The 25,581-nt window shown below is 42.7% G+C and overlaps 1 protein-coding gene across 1 annotated transcript in view; it reads right to left on the reverse strand.

Annotated features, from left to right (window-relative positions):
* Nucleotides 1-21,525, reverse strand: part of efna2a (ephrin-A2a) — a 95,601-nt gene extending 74,076 nt beyond the window's left edge. Inside the window, exon 1 of the mRNA XM_066644019.1 lies at nucleotides 20,839-21,525. Coding sequence (XP_066500116.1) covers nucleotides 20,839-20,963 — 125 coding nt within the window. The 5' untranslated portion in view covers nucleotides 20,964-21,525. The remainder of the gene's footprint in view (nucleotides 1-20,838) is intronic.
* Between the last annotated feature and the right edge of the window lie 4,056 nt (nucleotides 21,526-25,581).

Raw genomic sequence — 25,581 nt, forward strand, 5'->3', positions numbered from 1 at the left:
TGTCCAGTGTAACTACCACCAAACAGTGAGTGCTGGAGGTCCTGCTCCATTCTGTTTTTCCACTCCTGATCATTAATCATCTGCACACAGAAGAAGCCCTGAGCAGCTCCGGGAGAACCTCAAGGGAACGCCACAAAAAAGCTCTCGAAACAGGAACAGGTGTCAGAGCAGCGAGTAAAAACCTGAACAGGAACTCCAGCAGAGCCTCAATCAGTATTCACCATACACCGCTCCCCATCAGGGGCACTGGAAAAGTCTCACAAACGGACTCTACTGAATTTCTCAAACTGACTCTACTCTCACAAACGGACTCTACTGAGTCTCACAAACTGACTGAAAAACCTTCAGGGAAAGTTAGTGTGAACATTCAGATATTTATAGGAACACAGTTCATTAGTCTCCACAGAAATGCTTTAAATGAAATGATTGTGAAACTAAAATGAGCTTCATCAAAAAATTTGGGGTGCGATCTACTGCCAGAACAGCAATAACTGAATTGGCTGATTTTGATGTGAATTTCATCAAACCCCTTCACAGCAATGTTCATAACCTCATTTAAATCCTCCCCAGAAGACTAGAAGCTGTTTCTTCAGAAAAAGTTGGAACAAACGCCCAATGACACAATAATGATTTAGTGTCCTAATTTCTGTCCTGCTTTACAAGACATCTGCTTCCATTCACCTCCACTGTACACTCTCCCCCACTGTTTACTGTCCTCACTTTCTGTGAGGGGCTTTTAGAAGAGGATGTCAAGTTCCATTCACACAACACTGTCCACTGCTCTGGCTCTGAATAATTCTCTAGAAACTTACTGAATTTACACCTCACCGAGATGATTATGGGGGAATAAACAATATAATAAAATGTATATTTATAGACTGCGTTGGATGAATACTTAGATCTGTGGTATTAATTCTGTGGTGTTAACGCAGTATGAGCTGAATTTTATTGTGATACATTTTGAATACATAAGAATATGCAATGACATATTTATTCCTGGAAATCAAGCCCCAAATTAAGCCCCTCCTGCTGGAGACCAGTTCAGAGGCATGTGTTAGCAGTGTATTAGCGAGGGGATTACACAGGATTTTAATCATAACACTCTCACACTGTCAGGACACTGAGGGGATTCCTCCGAGCTCCTCCAAACAGGGTTCATCCTGCGCTTTCCAGACTGTGAGGAATCATTTCACAGTTTGTGCTCACAGTTAATTCAGAATATTTCATAATGACAGACACTGACCCAAGGACTGTGTACAATATGGTTTCAATGCTTTCTTTATGGGTGTCGAAGTTAAGATATAATTTAAGAAATAATGTGAAAAAGGTTCAATGGCACATTTTCTTAGTTTGTCCCTGTAAACTTTCCGTAGCTGTAGTCAGACTGGGGCCTCTGTGTTAGAAGCTGGTCTCTATCTGTATTTCAGTGCGTTGTAACTGTATGTAAGATTAAATGTCTGAGTGTGAGTGGCTGGGAAAATGTGCGAGTGTCTTATGTAGTTGGTGATGAGTGTAATCTGGAGCACCAGTGGCTGTGTAACAAATAGCCAACATCAGAAATTACTGAAGAATGTCTGAGGAGTGCCTGATGAGCGTCTGGGGAGAGTCTGAGAAGCGTCTGATGAGTGTCTGGGAAGAATCTGGGCAGAGTCTGAGGCGCGTCTGGGAAAAATCTGAGGAGAGTCTGGGAAGAATCTGGGGACAGTCTGATGAACGTCCAGGAAAAATCTGGGAAGAGTCTGAGGAACATCTGGGGGAGAGTCTGAGGAGTGTCTAAGAGGAATCTGGAAAGGATCAGGGGAGAGTCAGAGTGTCTGGGAAGAATTTGCAGAGAGTCTGAGAAGAATCTTAGGAGAGTCTGAGGAAGATAACAGAGATGGTCTGAAGAGAAAATCCTAGATGTTCTGAAAATGTTTTTCAGAACTGCAGCCAGGAGCCGTTTAATGAAGCTCAGGATTCATCCTCTGTGTTTTCTCACGAATGCCGTTCTGCTGCAGAGCGTTCTCCAGTAATAAACAGTTACAGTTCAGTCCAACAACACAACAGTGGAGCAATCTGGTCTCAGGACAGAGGAGGAAAAAAGAATCTCTCTCTCTCTCTCTAGGCCAACATGTTGATGTTGTTTACACCAAAACTTCTCACATATGTTTGTTTATTTATTTTCTACACTTCCCGAGAGGATATTTTAGAAAGATTTGAGTATGCCTTCTGTTATAGAGCGAGAGAGAGAAAGAGAGAGAGAGAGAGAGAGAGAGAGAGAGAGAGAGAAATCACTGTGGAACAGTGGAACTGTGTTCTCTGGAGCGAAACAGTGGAACTGTGTTCTGTGGAGCGATGGAGTTCCTCTGGTGTGTGGAACTGTGTTCTCTGGAGTGATGGAGTTCCTCTGGTGTGTGGAACTGTGTTCTCTGGAGTGATGGAGTTCCTCTGGTGTGTGGAACAGTGTTCTCTGGAGCGATGGAGTTCCTCTGGTGTGTGGAACAGTGGAACTGTTCTCTGGAGCGATGGAGTTCCTCTGGTGTCTGGAACCGTGGAACTGGGTTCTCTGGAGCGATGGAGTTCCTCTGGGATGAGTTGGAGTGTTGAGTGTGATCCGGAACTAATCCCCAACATCAGCACACTGATGATTATAAGGCTCCATCAGATCCTCACAGCTATGTTCCAGTATTGAGTGCATAAGATTTCCCATAAGGAGTGGGTGTGGTTGAATGTCCATATAAGGAGGAGTGTGTGTAACTGGATGTCCATATAAGGAATTGTGGGTGGAGCTGAAGTTCTCTATGGGGAAAGTGAATGGGATTAGCGCTAATCAAATGCTGTGGTGCTCTGGGGTAAACAGCGGCTCTCTGCTGGTTTTTATCCTCCGGATATGGTCTATAAATGTTTGCAATGTGTAAACAAGAGATCTGGGATCTTGTCTTTGGGGCTTGCTGTCACTTGAATAATGTATTACAAGCAAATTTACACACGGTACTCAGTGTACAATGGGACAATGTCAAACATCTGCATAAGAGACACACACACAAACAAAGGAGAGTTGGACTCCTGTCTTCAGGGAATGGTTAACTATGAGCTGAATAAAGCTGTTCTTGCAGAATTTGGATTAGTGCTGGGATTATCGCTCACAGAAAGTCAGAATTGTCAGAGCTGTCACAGCAGCAAATAGGTTAATAAAGACAGTCCTGCATTAACCTTGAAATGCATGTGTTATATTAATGTATATGTAATGTAATGTAATATACTGTGCTATTAATACACAATATAAATTGAAATAAACATTTGGTAATATATAAAAAAAAAATTATAATAAATAAATAAATTTCAGTGATCCATGATGCAGCTGATCAACCAAGATGTGCAGAGTCTGAGTTTTGCTTCTTAATTTAGACCAGATCTGACAAAATGAAAAATAAGTAAATTATTTTAAAAAATTAAGTAAAATAAATATTTAATTAATCAATAAAAATATTTACAAATCAAACTAGCTTAAATATATATATATATATATATATATATATATATATATATATATATATATATGATTTTTACACTCTTCCTCTTATTTCTGAACATTTCTCAGTTTATTAATTTATTACTTCACAGCCGCTCGCTGTTCACTTGACCCGAGCACACAGTTTTTAGCCATTTTCGCCGAGATCTCTTTCATCTCAATTCTTGTTTTCTCCATTTTTACTCAGTGTTCTTATTTCTCCATGCTTGGTGTGTTTTTTGCTGTGTTTAACCTAGTCTTTGTGCTCTCACAGAAACTTGGATGCAGCGCTGTGATTGAACAGACTCAGATGAGGGGGCGGGGCAATTTTAAAGTCTCTGAACTCTGCACATCAGAAGCAGAGCAGAATCAGAACGACTTTTATCCCATGTTTTCTGACTTTGGCAGCACACAGAAATAAGACTGGGGTCTTGTTTCACAGTGTGTGGGTTGGTGGACTCCAAGTGCACACTTTTGAAATGCATTAAACATGGGATTTCTTCAGCATACGTCTCTTTAAGAGAATTGGGGCTGGTGAAACGATTGTCAACACAAATTAAAGTCACACCTTGAGACAGGTTGAGATGCTGTAGTTTAGAGCAATATCTCCTCGTTAGTAAGCAGGAGGTGTTTTGCAAGTTCACATATGTTTACAGTATAAATTCTGTGCTTCCCAACACTGGATGATATTTGTGACCTAATAATAAAGAATAAATGACTGGGAGTAAATAATATTTTAAACGAAAAGGGCGGATTACCCTTGAGACCTCCCTCTATCCAACTCCCTATTCCAAATAAACCACAGTGTGATTATTCCTTGTTTACTTCCACACTCCTCTGCTCTTCACTGGTCAGTGGGGACTTTTATGTTTGTTTTCTTTGGCAGAAAGGCATCAGAAGGTGAAGACGGACTTAAGAGGTTTTCATTCGTCTTCCACTCCACCGTCCTCCGCAGCTTCCAACTGAGGTTCAGACACTTTCATTTCAAAGGAAGGATACATTTCTCACTTCTGAGACTCCCAAAGTAACAACAACTATAATAATAATAATAATAATAATAATAATAATAATGAATATTAACAGCAGTGTGTCTGTAAATGGGTATTGTTAGACTACTCAGAGAATCCAAACTCTGAAAAGCACATACTGAGATGAGGATCGAGGTAGGAGGGTTGTTTTTGGGTTTAATCTCAATTCAACTGTAGGCCTTTACTTAAAGTCTGACACAAACAGAGAAGATCTGCTGTCATCCCTGGACCCCACTTTGTCCTGTTGCCATGGGAAACCAGGCCTGAGCTCTGAGAGCCCTGAATACACTTTGTAAGACTGAGGTTATTGGAAAGAGTTCTGTGGCGTGTGGGTCACAGGGGGGGTGGAGACGCGCGAGAGTGGTTTTGCTCTTTGAACAGGTTTCCACGCGAGAGTGGATGTGCTCACGCCACAGCGGTTATACTTAAACAGATTATGTGCGAGAGGGGTTTTGTGTGACCTAGTAGCTTTCTGTGGAACAAATACAACACCACTGTTACTATGGTATTCCAGGTGGTTGCTATGAGTGTTATGTGGTAAAAGTGCTATCCAAGATAATGCCCACAGGACGCTGTCGGCTGGATGTTTTTGGTTGGTGGACTATTCTCAGTCCAGCAGTGACTGACTGCAGCACTGTTGTGTCTGATTCACTTGTACCAACACAACACACACACAAACATGTCAGTGTCACTGCAGTGCTGAGAATGATCCACCACCAAATCATACCTGCTCTGAGGGTACTGAGTGTTGAAGAATAGGGGGAAAGATGGTAATAATATATACAGAGCAACACATGGACTACAGTGTGTAAGTGTAGAACTATAGAATAAGCGGCGGGGACAGTGGAGCTGAGAGGAGACAGTGGACATGTGTCCTGACAGTGAAGATCTGTTCTCTCACATTATGAAGCTTCATGGAGCTGAGAGATTTAATGAGCCTGAAGAAATTCCTTCTTGACTGTCTCCAGCCGCTGTGTGTGTGTGTTAAATCGACCTGTTCGCCCTCATCAAGCCCCTCATCCTCAGGTTTATTGATGTTGAAGGAGCTCATTACACCGGAGCTCTGATAAATGCCATGAATCAGTACTAACCCCTCGCTCCAAAAATACCCAGACACTCCGGCAGAAAATCATCTGCCACCGCTCAGAAACTGCCCTGTTTCCACCCCAGGACACACTGCCCCTTATTGGTCAGAGCTGTATGGAAGTGAGCGCAGAGCTGACAACGCTGAAGGACACACCAACACTTCATATTTTGATTCACAACACAATTACACGTCATGGAAAGCAGTGGAGACCTGAGTGCAGTTGATCAATCAGCTCCAGTGCCTGAAACTAAGCTCTGCCCACCATGGCCTCATTTACATGAAGCACTCTCTCATTCATAAAGATGTTTTAGTCATGAGCCAACGAACAGATGCAGATTAATTCAGTAGCTTCCGAACCAGTGGCTGCATTCGTAGGCAGAATTTGAAGAACTGTGAGTGCACTGCGCCCCATACTGACTAAACTGTGCAGAGTTGAGGAAATAAACAGTCGAGTTAAAGCAGCGTGCTGATTGGCTGGATGGTACAATGATATGATGGATATAAACAGTGTTGTAAACAGTGTGTTACTACAGTGGATAACAGACTATGGCTCCACCCACTGTGTTTAGGATGGAGTTTGTGTGTGGAGTCAGTCAGTGTGGTAATTTATGACCACATCTGACCTCACACTGCTTTGATGAATGAGGGCCAGCTTTTGGACTGTGGTACTGTGTTCTCCCGAGTTATGGAGCTCACAGCCTTCCCTTTATACTGCAGTTAGACTTTCTGTCCATCTTCATTTCATTCCCTCTCTCCTTGTACATCTCTCTCTCTCTCTCTGACTCACCCTCTCTTCCTCTTACCCCTTTCTCTCTCCCCACTTCTCCCTCATCCCTTTCTCTCTTCCTTCATCTCTCAACCTCTCCCTGTACTTCTCTCCTCACTTTCTTTTTTATTCCTCTCTCTTCATTTCTCCTTGTACATTTTTTATATCTCTCTTTCTCTCATCCCTTATTCTTGATCTCTCTCTTTCTCTCAGTTGATATTAATTTAAAGGAGGAAAACAGTGATGGATGGATTGAGTTATATTGCCTAGAACTCATTATAAACCTAAACATGACAGCTTAGTGCGCTACACCTTCTCACCTCAGCATCAATCAAACTCATAGAGAGGGACACGGAGCAGCGCTTTAGGCTTCAACACCAAGAAAAATCATCATCAAGTGTTCCAGGATTTACAGGGAAACATCTTTCACTGTTGGTTTAGATCTGGCTATTATCAGATGTGGTGTGCTCTGTGTCGTGTGTGTGTGTGTTTGCAGATTGTTAAGTAAATTGTGATATAATCAGTTCAGTCGTAATCTGTGCGCAGACTGAACTCATTCAGAGTCAGTGTTTAAATTCCTTGTGTTTACTCTGAGCGTGGGTGGTCTTCAGTGTGGATGCTAAACAGTCAGCTGCTGTAATGGATGCTCTCCTTGTGTGTGTGTGTGTGTGTGTGTGTGTGTGTGTGTGTGTGTGTGCGTGTGTGAGGGAGAGCGGGGAGAGGGAGAGTGTGTGAAGTCTTGCAGTGTATCTCCTCAGTTCCCAAACGCAGTGTAGGAAAGGTCAGTAAAGGAAAGGTGATGAAGCTCAGCAGGAATCTCACCTCTGTCACCACTTTTCTGGAGTGAGTAGCAGGCATCAGATTCTAAATGTGTTTATATATAGAGTACATTCCAGTTGAGAGACAACTTTGGAAACCTGTTCTTTTGGGCTTTTGTTATTAAAGGGAATGTCTAAAAAATGCAGCTCTAATCTCCAAATTTTTTAAGGTAAGAAGTATCTTGTTGGTGGCTGAAGTGTAGGTTTTTTATACGTTTATATTCACTGTTTGAATTATCACAGAAACTCATTTGTAACTTGAGCTATTTAATTTTGTAGCAGTTAGTTAGTGCTCTTCCAAGTTTGGAGACATTTCCACAGACATTACCCACCTTTGGCGCATGAACAGGGCAACATCCTCATCTCGGTTTGTTCTTTTTAGCATTTGGAGTCTCTCCGTTGTCTAAAATCCCCCATGTTTTTTCTGCTCTGAGCAGAGAGAGAAAGCCTAGCATACCTGACAGTAGGGGTGTCACAATACACATAGTAATATTCATTTTTTTTTCAATGCGTTGATTTCGCATTTTGTGACAGAAACACGCCAGGCACTCTCTCTCAGCCAGAGCAAGAGGCAGATAGTCCACAGCTCCTAAACAGAGAGTGTGCTTCTCATTGGTTGTCACCTTTATTTAGCCAATCACCAACAAATGGAGTCACAGTCCCTCCTAGAGGGGGTTGTTTTGCTGCGGCGCTGAGCAGCAGGTCAATGCTGAAAAACTGGGAATTTAACATTTTTTAATTCAAAATTTTTAGAATTAGAGGATTTTAAAGCTCTGTTTTTAGATTTATGGTGGCACCATCCTTTATTGGCTGTATTGGCCTCTTTGACATCTACATCAGAAAATAAAAGGGAAATTAAAATCATTCATTCATTCATTATCTGTAACTGCTTATCCAATTGAGGGTCGCGGTGGGTCCAGAGCCTACCTGGAATCATTGGGCGCAAGGCGGGAATACACCCTGGAGGGGGCGCCAGTCCTTCACAGGGAAACACACACATATACACACATTCAATCACACACTCCGGACTCTTTTGAGTCACCAATCCACCTGCAACTTGTGATTTTGGACTGTGGGAGGAAACTGGAGCACCCGGAGGAAACCCACACGGACACGGGGAGAACACACCAACTCCTCACAGACAGGAGAATTGAACGGGAATCGAGAATCGAGCGGGAATCGAACCCACAACCTCCAGGCCCCTGGAGCTGTGTGACTGCGACACTACCTGCTGCGCCACCGTACCGCCAAATTAAAATCATGTTCTTTCCTGATGTTTTATCAAACTGTATCGCATTGTGGAGCAAATCCAGCAATATGTATTGTATTGTGAAATTTGTGTAATGCTGCACCCCTACCGGACAGAGATTTTTACCCATTTTCAGACACTGAGGTTTCGTAAACACATTAGACAGGTTTCTAGCACAAACCGACTGGAGAGCAGCAAATGGAGATGAAACATATTCAGAGTTTTATAAACAGTGTTTTTTGATAAAAATCATGAAATACCCCTTTAAATAAAGATTTAGTATAATGAACACAACACAGATTCCTTTTTTTATTGCATTTTAGCTTGAAATGGGGTATGTAGATAATCATAACTGATGTATTATCTCATATAGAGGACAGAATAATCGCAGACTGATGTTGTGTCCAGAAGGACCAAGCTTAGTTTGAGAGTGTGGGTATTCAACCCTGAAACACTCCATCAGGAAAAGATGGAGATATCCTCCTCTGTGTTTTCTGTATTCTCTCCCAGACCCTGTTTTTCAGAAGGGTTGTATTGATGTGAAATTTGAGGGTCACCTCTGGGTGGGGGGTAATAACCCACCACAAGAAAAAGGGCTGAAATTGCAGGAGGGAGAGCAGAGAGTGTGAAGTGGGTTTATATGATAATGTGTGAGACAAGTGGCCCAGTGGAAGTGACCAGGAGATCTCTCTCTCTCTCTCTGTGAGTGTGTTTGCGTGTGTGTGTATGTGTGGAAGAAATCATGAGAATAATTTACTGAACTCACAAAAAGTTCCTCCTACACTTGCAAAACAAGGCTTTTTGTCAACTGTCTGTATCTGAAAATGTATTGTACTGTATATGAATGAATTCATTCATTGTCTCTAAGCGCTTATTAAGTTCAAGACGGTCGTGGGTCCAGAGCACACCCTGAAGTGGGTGCAAGTCCTTCACAGAGCAACAAACACTCACACATTCACTCACACCTATGGATACTTGAATTGCCAATCCACCTACTAACATGTTTTTTTGGAGTGTGGGAGGAAACCAGAGCTCCCAATCCTTATAAACTTCTTGCAGAAGGTGTGAGGGTTAAAGTGTTCAAGGGGTCTGAGAGTTTAGAGCTGAATTGGGACACATGCATGCTGCTTCAGTGCTGTAGGTCTACCGTCCACCACAGTGAGCAGCTCAGTGTTTTACTGGAGCCTCGAACAGAAATGTGTTGAACATTGTTGAGGTAATATTTATCATAGTCTCTTTTGTTTTTCTACTATATTTAACAAACATAAAGTCATACTGTCTGTCCCTATAATGACACGAATACACAGACACATCTCACCGTTACTGTTTTTCTGGTGAGTAAATTCCATCTGCACAGCTTTTTGTTTAACTTTACACGAAAACGGGCAAAAACACCAGAGCGAGATGCTACTCAAAATAAACGAGGCTGTGAATTAGTTACAGCACCGTTTTATCAGTCAGACCCATATAGTAATGCAAGTCAGTACATAAATATCTAGTTCCCGGCGATGCCCTGGTCGTTTATCAAGTATAGATTAATTGGTAAAATGTTAAGGTGCTTTGTTTTAGAAATGTTTAAAAACTTAAATGCTAAATTGTTATCATGTTGGTTTCTGGTAAACAAATTGCTTTAATATCATCTCAACACATTGCTTCTGTTTTATTCAGAAAAAAACAGGCTTTCCATGATCATACATAAACTATTTTTATAGTTAGTTATTAATAGTTCTTATTGTAAACAAACCTTGATATGAAGCACCAAAGCTTCCCCAGACCTTCCACTGACAAGGGTATGCATTTTATTTTGAGCTTTCCTGTTTTTTAAATGCCAGAAACAACTCATGGAAAACAACTCATGACAATGGCTATATGGCTAAAGATGGTCTGGCAAATCTAGGCTTAACTCTAGGTTTCTCTCTACTCTTGTTTATTTAAAGTTTGCTGACAACAAACAAACAAAGAAAAAACACAAAATTGGGCTCCCAGGTGCTTTAAAACAAGCATACAGTCCTATTCATGACTGAGCCTGTCATTATACTGACACCTAGTGGCATGGATGTGTCAGAGACACTGTCCCAGGTGGATGACCCACTCTGTGGAAATGAAACTTGTTTATTCAGGGATGACTGAGCAGATTGTGATCTACATTTGATAGAAAACAAGCTAAAACAATAAGCACTTATCGTAAATTTTCTGGTGGTGGAAATGACAGACTGCACCTTTAACAGTGCACAGCTCATTGTTTATTTACAGCGTGTGCTGTGTGCTTCTCCGCAGTGAATTGGTCAGATTGAGCAGGGGGCAGTTTCCAGGAAAAGCAGCAGAGCTTTTAGAGAGTGGTCTCTCTCTCTCTCAGCGGCGGAGCAGTGAGTTCCCGGGGGCCGTGACGCTGACATTGAGCGTCTCTTTCACCACTGCAGCAGAGCAAAGAGGAATAACAAACACTGACCGTGTCCAACAGGTCCAACAAAGCCCAGCTAACCCGGCACACAGAGTGGATGCACCGTAATCACACACAGCCTCTTTAAGGAGCATTTCCAGGGGCCACGCTGCAGAATTCAAGCCTGAGATCAGACTTGAATTTGTAGTGTTTGAGATTCACTGTTGTTTTAAGCCACTCTGCACTGTGTCCCTTACTCGTTCACCCAGAGCTGCAGTTCTCGGGCCACCTGTGCCACAAGTCCAGTCGTGAAATTTCCTCGCTACTAAATATTCCACCTGTCAGTGGTATTATAACAGCGACTGGGAATGACAGCAGCACCGCCACGAAGTGGTAGGTCACATAAAATGACAAAGCAGGGGTCAGCAGATGCTGAGGTGCAGAGTGCACAGAGTTCACCAACTTTCTGCAGAGTCAATCGCTACAGACTATTATATTATTTTACTATTAGAGATTAATAGTATGTAATAGTGCATAAAAGAGCTTCGTGGAAGGGGTTTCCAAACCTGAGCAGCTATATCCAAGCCTTACATTGCAAAGCGTCGGATGCAGTGCGGTCGTGTTCTCTGGAGTGACGAATCACGTTTCTTCGTCTGGTGATCCGATGGCAGAGTCTGGGTTTGCCGGTTGCCAGGAGAATGGCATTTGTCTGACTGCATTGTTCCGAGTGTAAAATTTGGTGGAGGAGGTATTATGGTGTGGGGCTGAATTTCAGGAGTTGGGCTTGACCCCATAGTTCCAGTGAAAGGAACTCTTAATGCTTTGGCACACCAAGAGATTCTGGACTTTGTGGGAACAGTTTGGGGATGGCCCCTTCCTGTTCCAACATAACTGTGCACCAGTGCACAAAGCAAGGTCCATAAAGACAAGGATGAGTGAGTTTGATGTGGAAGAACTTGACTGGCATGTACAGAGACCTGACCTCCACCTGACAGAACACCATTGGAATTAATTAGATTAGAGCCAGGCCTCGTCCAACGTCAGTGTCTGACCACACAAACATGCTTCTGGAGGAATGCCCAAAATTCCCATAAACACACTCCTAAACTTTGTGGAAAGCCTTCCCAGAAGAGTTGAAGCTGTTACAGCTGCAAAGGGTGGACAGATATCATAGGGCAGAGCGAATACCTTTGGCTATCTAGTGTAGAGTAGGGCTGCAACTAATGATTATTTTGATAATCGATTAATCTGTCGATTATTTTTTCGATTAATCGATTATTAATCGGGTAAAAAAGGAAGACAAGCCAAATTTGGTTTCCTGTCTGTTACTAGCATATTCAGGATACCATCAGTGAGAACAGCTGCTTGCTGTGGTGTGTAGATCTTCAAAACATAGTCAGCAATGCTGGGCTGTTTTTATCTGAGGTGACAGAGAAAGTGTAGATATGAACATAGAGCTTTTTTAAGTTAATAACTAGTGATCTAAAATGCAGACAACAATGCAGGCAAATTGAAATTACATAAATGGATATTGGGTGATGCTGCCATGTGCTGAGAATAAAAGGGAAATTCATCTAACACATGATCAGATATCGTTAAGATATTTAAGATTTTAGAGAACTAATGTTGTAATTGTATAAGGAACACACAACCTACCATTATTAAAAATTAGCGCTTACGTGAAGAATTAACCCAACCGTTACATAAATTTTATTTTATCAATATTTAACAGTGTATGTAATGTAATATACACTTGGCTGTGATACTCAAACACTAACACGCAATGCCAGTCAGAAAAGACCTTGAAGAAGGATTTAAATATATTATTTTTAAAAATGTTTGGATTTTTTAACTCTGAATGTAACTGCCGCCATATTTAAGGTGGAACGGAAAACTCGCTAAATACAAGAGTGATATAGATTTACTAAAAATGAGACATCTTGTTTAACTACTCTAGCAGGCTCTAGTGACATTGAGTGAGAGAAAAAATAGAACTTGTCGCTAACGTTAGCTTGACTAAAACTATGGTTTGTTTTGGAACTGCTGGTCAAACTGACACATTTAAGGTGGAAGAGAAAAGTCGGGGACATGCTAAGGCTTGTTCGCTAAACGCGAGTGTAATATCAATGTACTAAGAAAACAAATGTTGTTTAACTATTCTAGCAGGCTCTAGTAACATTGAGTGAGAGAAAGAGTAGAATTAACTTACTATACTTAATCTCTTTCACACATAGCTCCAACAGGCTTCATTTTCAGATGCTCATGCAGTGATGTGCTGCTGTGCCATGCGAGATCAGCTGTGCACATTTTGCACCTAACGCTGTTCCTTGAAAGTGTTCCCATACTTTTGAGGACTTGGGTCGTACATTTTTCTCTCTGCTTGTGCTAACGTTATCCTCTGCTGTGACCGCCTCCGCCATTTTTTCAAACCCTTCTTCCAGATTTCGTCACGTGTAGCAACTGTACCTATGTGAATAATAACTTACACCCAACTAGTTGCCAACTATTTTAACAATCGATTTTAATAGATTTAACCCTAGTGTAGAGAAAGAGCGTATTGCTCTATCTCTCTATACTCTGGCAGAGAGATGAAACATGGCTCTGGGTCGTAAACAAACAAACAAACAAACAAAAACAAACAGAACCCCTTCCAGCTCTTCTTAGCTAATCTAAACCCTGGTCTCTGGACCCTCCAGAGCGCACAGCATGGCTGACGAAACACAGATAAATTATAATAAATAAATAAACCAGGAAGAAGAATAAGAGCCCCCCTCTGGGCTTTCCCGGCGTGAGTCACACACCCCCGTTCTGATACACACTCCACACGCTCCATTCACATTCTGCTCAGTGCGATACCCAGAGAAGACAACCGGCCCTGTTCCAAACGCCTCCGTCCACACTTCACAGGCTTCCCTACGCGCAGTACACACTCCTGCCCCAGGGCACGATCCAGAAGGTCACTCACTACACACAGAATGCCGTTCTCAGAGAAAAGTGGACTAAATCTGAACAATCCGACAAGGGAAGGCATTAACAGCCAGAAAATATCCTGAAAAATGCTGTAACATGGTTCTCTGTTCACCCTGGGGGGCAGTCCTGTGCAGATTAAAGTGCCCATATGGCAATATTCTCTTCCCAAAACATCATGATTCATTACAAACAGGCACTGCTTTATTCCTTAGAATTAAACACTGTTACTGTACCTTTAAGATGCAAACTAGATCTGGACAATCACGGGATAATAATGATGCAGAAATGAATGACCATGAGAATTTCTTATATGCAACCTTTAATATTGTTTACGGGCTAAATGAAGATTTAAAGGATCATATAATTTAAGAAAACCCCATGTGTGCTTATTCACGTTAAACTGTTGATCTAAAGCCGACCAACCCACGTGTGAAACAAGCACCCTCAGTTTTCTGTTCGCTGCCTAAGTCATAAAACATGCCATTCTGATTCTACTCCATTTCTGACGTCAGGGGCAGACGCTTTGACAAGCCCCGCCTCCTCATCTGAGTGTGTCCAATCACAGCGCTGGGCCCGTGTTTATGTGACAGCGCAAAGACTAGATTAAATGCAGCAAAACAGACACGAGCACAGAGAAATAAGAACAATGAGTAAAAACGGAGACAACGAGAAGAGAAAAATGAGAACCAAGCGAAAACATCTTAAAACCAGGTGCTGTCATTAAGACCCAGAAGTGTGTTACTTCCTGGAGAAAGAAGAGAGAATGTCCAATTTAAACCTAGAAAACGCAGATGAGGCTATTAAATTAGACCTCCACAACAGGAAAGACCTTTGCCATCACATCAGAGTGAGAATTACTGAGGAAGATTAGATACAGCATCCAGAAACTCAGCTCAGGAGGCTTAAACATCCCATAATTACCCCTCAGACAGCAAGTGTGACGGGGGTGGGTATCAGGGAGTGTGTAAATAATAAAGAGTGTGTGTTGTGTGTAAAATGGAGCGAGCTGCAGCTGCAGGCTCAGAAACACAGGCTCAATCAATAACCAATCTGTGACAGTTTTACTCTGTGACAATGTTCTTAATTAAGAGCCGCTCTGGCCGTGTGTGTATGTATGTGTGTGTGTGGGTGATAGAAAGAGAGGGAGAAACTTGGGTTTCAAAGAAAAGAGAGAAATGACTTCACACACGTCTGAGTTCAGAATCAATACATTGCCACCTGCAGGAGTTTACACCACACAGCCCTTATCAATCACTATGATCACCAATATACAATCCTCATGGTGAGAGTGGATCAGACACAGCAGTGCTGCTGGAGTTTTTAAAGGTGGACCTCCTTTAGCACCAGGCACTAAAATCTACTCTTAGAAACAGGTTTTTATTGTTATAGCTGAACTGCACAGCATCGAATACCCTTCACTCGACTCAAAGTTATTAGGGTCTTGCAGAATGAAAGTGCACCTCCAACCCCCAGGGTAATAAAGTATACCGTGATAATATTTTGACAGGGTATGACAGGATGAAAAATGTGGTTACCGTCCATCCCTAGTACTGACCACTGCACACCACATGGACCACATGGAGTTCTGGAGATGGACCAAAACATTATAACCATCACAGTGTAGCCCTTTCCCATCAAAACAAAACATTACAGTTCCTTGTTCATAGAAAAGTGTGAGACTTTCCCAACACTGGAAAAGTGGAACTGTGTTCTCTGGAGTGATGGAGTTCCTCTGGTGTGTGAAACAGTAGAACTGCGTTCTCTGGAGTGATGGGGTTCCTCTGGTGTGTGGAACCCACACTGATGATCATGAGTTTGAACACCATCAGATCCACACAGAAATATTCCACTACCTCTGCAGTAAAGCTTTCTCAGGAGAGAGAGAGAGAGAGAGAGAGAGAGAGAGAGAGAGAAGGTAGTCTTTGAAGGATAAATGGTGGGATTAGATTAGGCCTCTCTCAGGTTACAAAGCTGGGCTCTGACCCCTGAGAGTCCATCCTCACTTTATTCCTCTCTTTCTCTCGCTCCCTCTCTCTTAATTCCTTCTTCAATAGTGAAGCCTCTTAGGAGAGATAGAAGGGGAGGGGGAAAGTATAGAGGGAGAGGGGAACACACACGTGTGTGTAAGTGTGAGAGAGAGAGAGTGAGAGAGAGATGTGTATGATGGGTGGACCCTGGTGTGGTGTGTAATGAAGGAGGAGTAAATGAAGTGGGAGGTCAGATTTATTCAGGGTTTACTGATGACACCTGAAAACCTCCTCAGTCTAATCCTAGTAGATAACCTGGCTAAAGTAAGCAGGCGCTACTACCACTCGCCCTCGTTCATCAGTAACTCTCAAAACCGGACTATAACACTGTCCTCAACAAAGCTTGGGTTCCACCGAACCAAAGTGTAACTCCAGTAATTTAATCCACATAGCAACCGACTAAGAGCACTTATTACCAAAATCAATGTTTAACGTGAAAAAGTGAGCTAATCTGCCTGAAGTTAGCAGCTGCAAACCCTGGCTCACTGCTCAGAAGCCCTAGTGGCCTCCTGGATGTGGCAGAGTTTCTATATGGAGGTCCCAGTGTGGGGGACCCACTCTGTGGAGCATTAACTTTTTGAAAAATAGTTTTCATTTGGTTTTGGTCTTAATCTTTAGACTAAAATTTGTATTAGTTCTCGTCTAGTTTTAGTTTTAATGTAAAAAAAAAAAAAACCTAATTCATGTATTTGTAAAGGCTTTTCAATTTTAGAGATGGAGCATTTTCCTATCTTTATTTTGTTACAATTTTCTGTATTTAAATAAAAAAAATAACAGGTAATTTATCAGGCTTTCACATTATTGATTTATTTTTTTTAATTCATTCATCAATTAATATTTTTCAACACAGTTTTAATTAACAAAATTAACACAGATCCTTTCAGTCCTCAGCTACAGCTCTTTCAAATAGTGTTCCCTCTTGAGTGTGGTCACCTCAGCCCGCACACAGCCTGGACACGGCCCGTTTCTCTCGCAACATCAGCCAGATGTTCTCCGACAGCCTCCACCTCAGGTGTGGGCGGTGGGGGGTTAAATAAACACAGGAATGGTGTTCTCTCATGGTTGAGTTAGCAGAGATCTGCAGAACAGCGGCTTCTAAAATATTAAAGAGCCTCTGAGGAAGATTTCTGTTCTCGCTCTGAGCAATGCAGTTACATCTCGCTCAATACTAACAGAGCACCCTTCGATTCTCTTTCAGCTCCTGATACACAGCGCAGAAATCTCCCATCAGCCCCCGGTCCTCCATGTTCATCACACACGGGGGTCCTTATAAACAGCTGGACTCTTTATATGTCCAATCTGTTTAAAAGCACTTAGAGAGTGTACGCTGCTTTACTTCAAGAACCAGTGTCCAACACATGTTGAAAACCTTTGAGAAGCTAGAACCCTTACAATAAGTTCAATCTCTAAAGACATGAGTCCAATGAAGTCAACAGGCCCAATGCAAACAATCTATCAGACGACTATTTTGCTGTGGAATACAATGATGGCTGAATGCCATCAAATCCTAACAGCAATGTTGCTGTATCTAATGTAAATCTTTCACAGGAGAGCAGAGACTGTGCCGGCAGCAAAGAGAGAAACACCCTTCATTCCAGGAGAAATGTTGGATGAACAAGTGTCCACAAACTTTTGTGTACTGTCTATTGTGTTTATGAAGACCTGACCATGTGTGTACCATATTTAGGAGCAGTCAGGCCTCTGCATTGAGGCCAGTGTTTGTGAAATCATGGGACAGATGTATTATTAAAGATATGACTGCGCTGACTGTGAGCCAAAAGTAAAAAGACGCCACCAGCAGGAGGAGTCTTACATAACGACAGTGAAACAGAGAGAGAGAGAGAGAGAGAGAGAGAGAGAGTGAGAGTGAGAGAGAATGCTCTGAGAATGAGTGGAGCATCAGTGAAATGAAAGAGAGAATTTAAAATGCTTATATTCCAATATTATGTACATTATATATATATATATTTATTTGTTTGTTCAGAATCAGCTTCTTATCACTGGTAAAGACGCGACTTTCCTCTCAATCATTCCCGGAGCTTCACATTGATTTAAACAGTGTGGACGCTGAGCAGAGTTCAATAGCAAAGCAGCAAAATGCCGCAAAAAGAGGAGAGTCATTGGATAAATGCTGGGCTTCGTCCCGCACATCGGACGCTCAGCGTCTCTGGGGGTCTATGGGGCAGTGGGCTGGCCTCGGCTGGCCCGGACGCTCAGATTCTGCATGATGATTGGATGATCTGTCTGAGGCTGAATCCCTTTTTGATTGACAGCGAAATGAGCGAATCAGCGATCCCTTGGTGTAGAGATCCGCGGGAGCATTACATTTTCGCTCTGTTCTGAGTTAAACCAGAGATTTAGCGGCATTTTCTTTGTTAAAAACGACTAGCGACAAGCGTGTGTGTGTGTGTGTGTGTGTGTGTGTGTGTGTGTATCTGTATCTATAAACCAGCGACGTCAATGTAAACGACACCAGAAAAATGTTATCTTTGAAAATTTGGTACAAATTTTAAAATTCTTATTTAAAGCTGTTAACTCATTTTTGACGTTTGTCCCTGGGAACCATCTGTAATTATAGCCTGACTCCCAGTCACTACCAGAGACTTCCAAGAGGGGAGGCCGGCTGTCCTCAGTGTGAAAGCTGTAGCAAGAGCAAGAAAAATCAGTGAAAGCTATGCTGGTTTCTGGTCTCAGATGTTAGCGCCTCACTGTGGATGGTTTAACTACACTAACTGGCAGCTGACAGCATCCAAACTGTGCTTCCGTTCTGCTCAGTTCATCTGTTCCACAGTCGTTGGAGGATTAAAGGTCCATTCTTACAATTTTTCACCTAGGAACATCATGTCCACACCCTCCACTAATGCAATATCACCAGACAGCTCAATACACCAGAGGAGAGCGCAAACTACCCCCATCAGAGAGAGCAAAGCCAATAGTGCTATAGGAGCTCCAGGCTCGGACATTGAGGAATCACCAGGGATCCAACAGTCACCTCCTGAAGAACACTCAGACCCTTTAGCCACTAGGGAGAGCTTTGGCGGGAACATTACTGTATTACTTCCTTAAATTTCTCCTTAGAAATGAATAACTCCTACTTAAAAGCAATGTTCATGATCTAAATCCAATAAACGTTTTATTAAATTCAGAGAATATTTCCTCACCATTTGCTGCTCTCCGCTCTGTTTGCATTGGAAAACATTCCGGTGTTTGTACACAGCCCTGGCTCAGTAAATGGAAAGCAAACTAAGTGTCTCTGTCCAAACTGACTCAGACATGTCTCTCTCTATCTGTCTGTCTGTCTGTAAGGCATCTGAAGGTTTTTAGTTAACAGGGAGACTCCAAATATTGAAAAGCACGAACCAAGATGAGGATGTTGCTCTATTCTGGACAGCTAACTGCATGAAAGTAAACACATAACAAAAGTGCTACAAAACTAAACAGCTCGAGTTTCTGTGGGAATTCAAACAGTGCATAAAAACTTAGTCACTTCTTACTCAAACTTACTGATCCACATTAAAAGATGAGGAGCTTCTGAATGAACACACAGTGAATGTTGCTTTGCTCTGAAAACAGTAGTTTTCCTGAATCATCTACAGTGCCTTTAATGACTGATTTCATTTGATCAGTTCCTGATGATTAAAATGCTGTGTCCATGGTGCAACAGCGAGCTTCCAGTGTAAGAGAGATGGAGAGAATGGGTTGTGCTGTTTTTCTACAGCTCCGGCATGGATCAGAAGTGATCCATAAACATCACTGTCCTTATGCTGAGACACGGCCTGGTCTGCTCGAGCTGAGAAGATGACCCGCATCCCTCCAACAGCACCATTAAAGACACTTTAGAAGGGTTTCGTTGTGTTTACACAGATGGAGAACAGGGGGATGGAGCACATCCCTGAGGTGAAGGAGAGAATCATGATCCACTCTTAAAAATAAAGTAAATTAAAAAAAAAGAGTTACAAAAAGTTGATGAGTGATGCCACAGAAGAACCAGTTTTGGTTTCATAAAAAAAACTTTTTTGCTGATACATTTAAATAGGTAAATAACCGTAAGATTGGTTTTTCACACTCTCTACAAATCTCTAAACAAATATGGTTCTTCAGGCAAAAGTGGTTCTTCTGTGTCATTGCCCCCCGAACCCTTTGAAGCGCCTTTATTTTTAAGAGATTCTTGTACAAAAACAGGGTCCTTTCAAAACCATCACAAAACTACATTTCTTTATGGAACCAAACGAACTGAGTCCTGCCGAACCACCTTCCGCCAAAGCAGCATCTCCTATATCTCAGTAACAGGAGGCTGTCATTCCTGAGGGTCCAAAACACACAATCTTCTCACTACAAAATCACCCTGAGAGTGATTTAGACTCATGCGCAATGTCCTGTTTCTTAAATGTGTGAGCTCCACAGACACAGTGTCTTCTGCTTTGTTAATTTTCACATTATTGTTGTTTGTGTAAAACTTACTGAAGCTTTTTTTGTGGTTTAAATGTTTGGTAGAAATTAATACACCATCATCTACATTAAAACTTGATACATTTAAGGTGGAACAGAAGAATTCCAAAATTTACTCAGCAACTTTCCCAGATTTTAAAGATGCAATCAATAATATTCCATTTCTTCCAAAATATGAAAAAAACAAGTTATGCTGACACCTATTGGTCTGGATGCATCAAATTACTCACTCAAAATTACAAAAAACATAACATGGCCCCCCATGTAGGGGACCCACTCTATGAAGCATAAACTGCTTCATTCAGGAATTAAAAAAAATCCCTGAACTGTCACATTGTCTGTGTGTAAAAGGAACAAACATAATAAACTAAATACTGTTGTGTCTCAAACTGGTCATGTCGGCCTCCACTCGTGGGGGACTCATTCAGGGACCACCGAGTGTTATGATTCTTCATCTTGTGTGAGCTGCATTATAAATAGCCATTTCTTTATGGAGTTTGTTTTGGGGTGAAAAAGACTTATTGCACCTTTAATTTCATTAACCTCAGCACATATTAAAGGACAGATCTCCTACCTGGAGTTGGAGCTGTTCCAGTAGACCGCATGCCTGTCCGAGAGCATCCTGTCATCCGCGCAGACGGAACCCAGGTACAGCATCAGTACCATCAGCAGCATCAGCACCAGGACCGGAACCTCCATTGGACCTGCACTGAACTCTGGCACAGAACCAGGACCTGATCCACTCAGAACAGCAGGATTAACAGCTCACAGTGCTCTTTGTGAAGAGCTCCTGGGGCCATGAGGACATCACTCGGATCTCAGCGCTTTCCACACGTCCTTCTGAGGAGAGACGGTTTGTTAAGAGCATCTTTAAAGCATCACTTCATGTCCTGGGACTGGATTTAAGTTTAACCCCTGGAGCAGAGCGTCGGGACCTGCGCTCCACGTGAGTTCTCCAGCGCCGTGTTCACGCAAATTGGACCCAAATGTTCTCCGGGTTCTCCTCCAGGACGCACCTCGCTCTCCTCCGCCACAGACAGCCGTCCCACGAGCCTCAAACTCCGGCAGGACCAGCGAGGATGACCGGAGGACCAAGGAATGCGCGGAAAACGCCAGTGCAGTGCAAAAACGCGTGTGAAAAATCCCACAAAACACACGCCACACGCTCCTCGCTTTCCTCCACGCGGTTAGAGAGCTTAGTCCAGTCTGTCCTCGGCTCAAACCCAGCTTAAATCAGGCTTAAACCCGAGTTAAACCTCCTCCACACACACACCTGCAGCTCCAACCCAAACACTGAGCAGCTCTCAGCCTGGGCGCTCTAAACCACGCCCCTATCAGAAAGAAGGGCGGAGCTTAGCCGCACACTAACCAATAAACGCAGGTTTCTTCTTTATTTTAATACCTGACACATTTTTAACCGGGGCTGCTCAACAAAGCAGGATTTTTTCAGGTTAGCCAGATAACTTAAGCCCATGTTGAGGATTGATCAAGAATAGCTCAGATCTGCTCCTGGTGGCTGGGTTTGATTTCTCTCTCTTGAGAAACCTTAGGGGCCTTTTTGAAAGTTTTTAATTCTGATTTTTCCATCACTATGCAATCCCAGGATAAGGATTTCCAAATTGTAATTTTTTGGGCCCTCTGCTGGACAAAAAAAAAAAAAAAAAAATATATATATATATATATATATATATATATATATATATAATTTCTGCAAATTCTCTCAAACTGGCCACTAGATATTGAACATGGCACTACATGGCAAAGAACTCTGAGGATGTGAAAAATAGAATTGTTACTCTCCACAAAAGAGGGCATAGGCTATAAGAAGATTGCTAACACCCTGAAACTGAGCTACAGCATGGTGGCCAAGGTCATACAGCAGTTTTTCCAGGACAGATTCCACTCGCAACAGGCCTTGCCATGGTCCCCAAAGAAGTTGAGTCCACGTGTTCAGCGTCATATCCAGAGGTTGGCTTAAAAAAAAAAAAGAGATGTATGAGTGCTGCCGGCATTGCTGCAAAGATTGAAGAAGTAGGAGGTCAACCTGACAGTGCTCAGACCTTATGCTGTACACTGCATCAACTCAGTCTCCATAGCTGTCGTCCCAGAAGGAAGCCTCTTCTGAACCTGACGCACAAGAAAGCCTGCAAACAGTTTGCTGAAGACAAGCAGTCCAAGAGCATGGATTACCGGAACCATGTCCTGTGGTCTGATGAAACCAAGATAAAGCTGTTTGGCTCAGATGGTGTCCAGCATGTGTGGAGGCACCCTGGTGAGGGTACCAAGACCCTGGTACCAAGATGACTGTCTTGCCTACAGTCAATCATCATGGTTTGGGGCTGCATGAGTGCTGTCGATACTGGGGAGCTGCTGTTCATTGAGGGAAACATGAATTCCATCACATACTTTGACATTCTGGAGCAGAGCATGATCCCCTCCCTTGGGAAACTGGGCATGCAAATGACCCCAAACACATCTCCAAGATGACAACTGCCTTGCTGAAGAAGCTGAAGTTCATGGACTGGCCAAGTATGTCCCAGACCTAAACCAAATTGAGCACCTGTGGGGCATCCTCAAACGAAACGTGGAGGAGCGCAAGGTGTGTAACATTCACCAGCTCTGTGATGTCATCATGGAGGAGTGGAAGAGGATTCCAGTAGCAATATGTGCAGCTCTAGAAGATTCCATTCCCAAGAGGGCTAAGGCAGTGTTAGATAACAGCAGTCACACAAATTAATGACACTATGAGCACACTTTGGATACTGACTTCTCCCATGAAAAGGTATAATAAAATATTTGCAGAAATGTGAGGGGTGTACTCACTTTTGTGAGATACTGCATATCACCAGGGCAGCACGGTGGTGCAGCAGGTAGTGTTTCAGTCCCACAGCTCCAGGGACCTGGAGGTTGTGGGTTCAATTCCCACTCCGGGTGACTGTCTGTGAAGAGTTTGGTGTGTTCTCCCCGTGTCCTGCGTGGGTGCTTGTTTCCTCCCACGGTCCAAAAACACATGTTGGTAGGTGGATTGGTGTCTCAAAAGTGTGAGTGAATGTGTGTTGCCCCGTGAAGGACTGGCGCCCCATCCGAGGTGTATTCCTGCCTTGCGCCCAGTGATTCCAGGTAGGCTCTGGACCAGTGGCGGATGCTGGTCTTTCAAGGAAGGGAAGCTCAATTTCGGCCTACATCATAAAATGTGCCGGCTTATTTATACGTAAATTCAAGAAAATGATCTGTGAGTCTGTCGTACCAACAAGGCGTCTTTTCCAGGGACTTGACTAGTGTCCTCTCAATGGCCAGCAGAGCTAGGCTGCTTAAACGGCCATGTGAAGTGTGTCCGCCTGTGCTCCCACGGATCTTTACACCAAAGGATCGCTGATTCGCTCATTTCACTGTCAATCAAAAAGGGATTCAGCCTCAGACAGATCATCCAATCATCATGCAGAAGCTGAGCGTCCGGGCCAGCCGAGGCTAACCTACTGCCCCATAGATCCCCAGAGACGCTGAGCGTCCAATGGGTGGGACGAAGCACAGCATTTATCCAATCATTCGTCTCGTTTCGCTGCACTTCGCTGCTTCGCTATTGAACTCTGTGGACGCTCAGCGTCCACACTGTTTAAAGGACTGTGAAACTGCGGGAAAGCCGCGTCTTTACCAGCGATAAGAAGCTGATTCTGAACAAAAGTTGAGCTCGTTGTAGTGCATATTTATTCAATGACATTCAATGACACAACAGTATATATTTGATCACTTATTTTTTTTACATTTTAGGGGAAGCTGAGCTTCCCTTGCAGTCTTAGAGAAATCGCCACTGCTCTGGACCCACCGCAACCCTGAACTGAAAATGAACGTATATCACCATTTGTCCAGCACAGGGCCACAGGTTTTTCAGAAGCTCAGAAAATCCAGGTTTAGAAATTCTTATTCTGAGATATCTGGATCAATTTTGTCCCAGTTTTTCAAAACATTAAAACATAAAATATTTTGCTACATATTTAAATAAAAGAAATCACCTGTTTGGGCCTCACGGTGACACAATAGGTAGTGTCTCTGTCACACAGCTGCAGGGTCCTGGGGTTATGGGTTCGAGCCCCGCTCCAGGTGACCGTGAGGCATTTGGTATGTTCTCCCAATGTCCGCATGGGTTTCCTCCCATGGTCCAAAAACACACATTGGTAGGTGGATTGGCGAGTCATGTGTCCCTAGGTGTGAGTGTGTGAATTAATGTGAGTGTGTATTGCCCTGCAAAGGACTTCCGCCACCTCCAGGGTATGTTCCCGCCTTGCGTCCAGTGATTCTGGGTAGGCTCCGGACCCAACGCGACCCTAAACTAATTCTCACAGGAACTCATCTGTAACTCAAGCTGTTTAGTATTGTAGCACTTTTGGTAGCACAGTTAGCCATCTCCCAAGTTTGGAGACATTTCCACCTTAAGTGATCCAAAACAGCAAAAATAAGGGAGTGTTACCCATCTATGGAGCAAGAATAGAGCAACATCCTCATCTTGATTTGTGCTTTTCAGTGTTTGGAATCTCTCCAGTCTAAAGAAAAGTCTAGCATCCCAAACCAAGAAACATTTTTTTTTTTTAACTGTTTACAGACACTGGGGCTTCCAGTGCAAACCTGCTGGAGAGAAGCAAATGGAGAGGAAACATCCTCAGAGGTTTATACAGTGTTTTGGGGTTATTTTTTAATTGTTATTATTATTAAAATTATGAACTACACTAGGGTGCCAGACGTCCTCTTTTTTAGACCTAAAAATTCCGGGCGGAATTTCACAAATGAATTTCACATTTTCTTACATAGAAACGAGAAGCCCTCCCCTACTCCGTTTGGTTTGCTTGAGTGAGAAGGGTGAGTGGTGAACTCACGTGGAGTAGCCTAAACTTTTCTGATTGGACGGTCTGAGTGTAGAGCTACCGTTATTGGTCGATAACCTTCTGTGTAAACATTTAATTGGTCAGTCTGCACGTCAGTTGTCCCCCCCACATCTGGTCAGACTAAACTACACCTTTAAGCCCAAAGTCAACAATGTATATTACAACAGCTAAAGGACGTTAGTTTTGGACAACCCTAAGAAATCCTGCTCCATGGAACACTTCCTTGGTCTGAGAGCATTTGTCAGGAGTTAAACTGGTTAAAACAATTTCAGCTCTTTTAAAAGCTCTTAATTAAATATAAAATCTTAAGTCAAAAATTATACACTTTTAAAAGCCTTAATAATATATTAAATATCAGTACAAATTTCTAAACCCATCCAACTGTAAAAACACAAAACACTCATTACTATATTTTGAAAATATCATTTGTTTCCGGAAGT

Source organism: Hoplias malabaricus, chromosome 1 (genome assembly GCF_029633855.1).
Source record: "Hoplias malabaricus isolate fHopMal1 chromosome 1, fHopMal1.hap1, whole genome shotgun sequence".
Taxonomy (NCBI): Eukaryota; Metazoa; Chordata; class Actinopteri; order Characiformes; family Erythrinidae; genus Hoplias; species Hoplias malabaricus.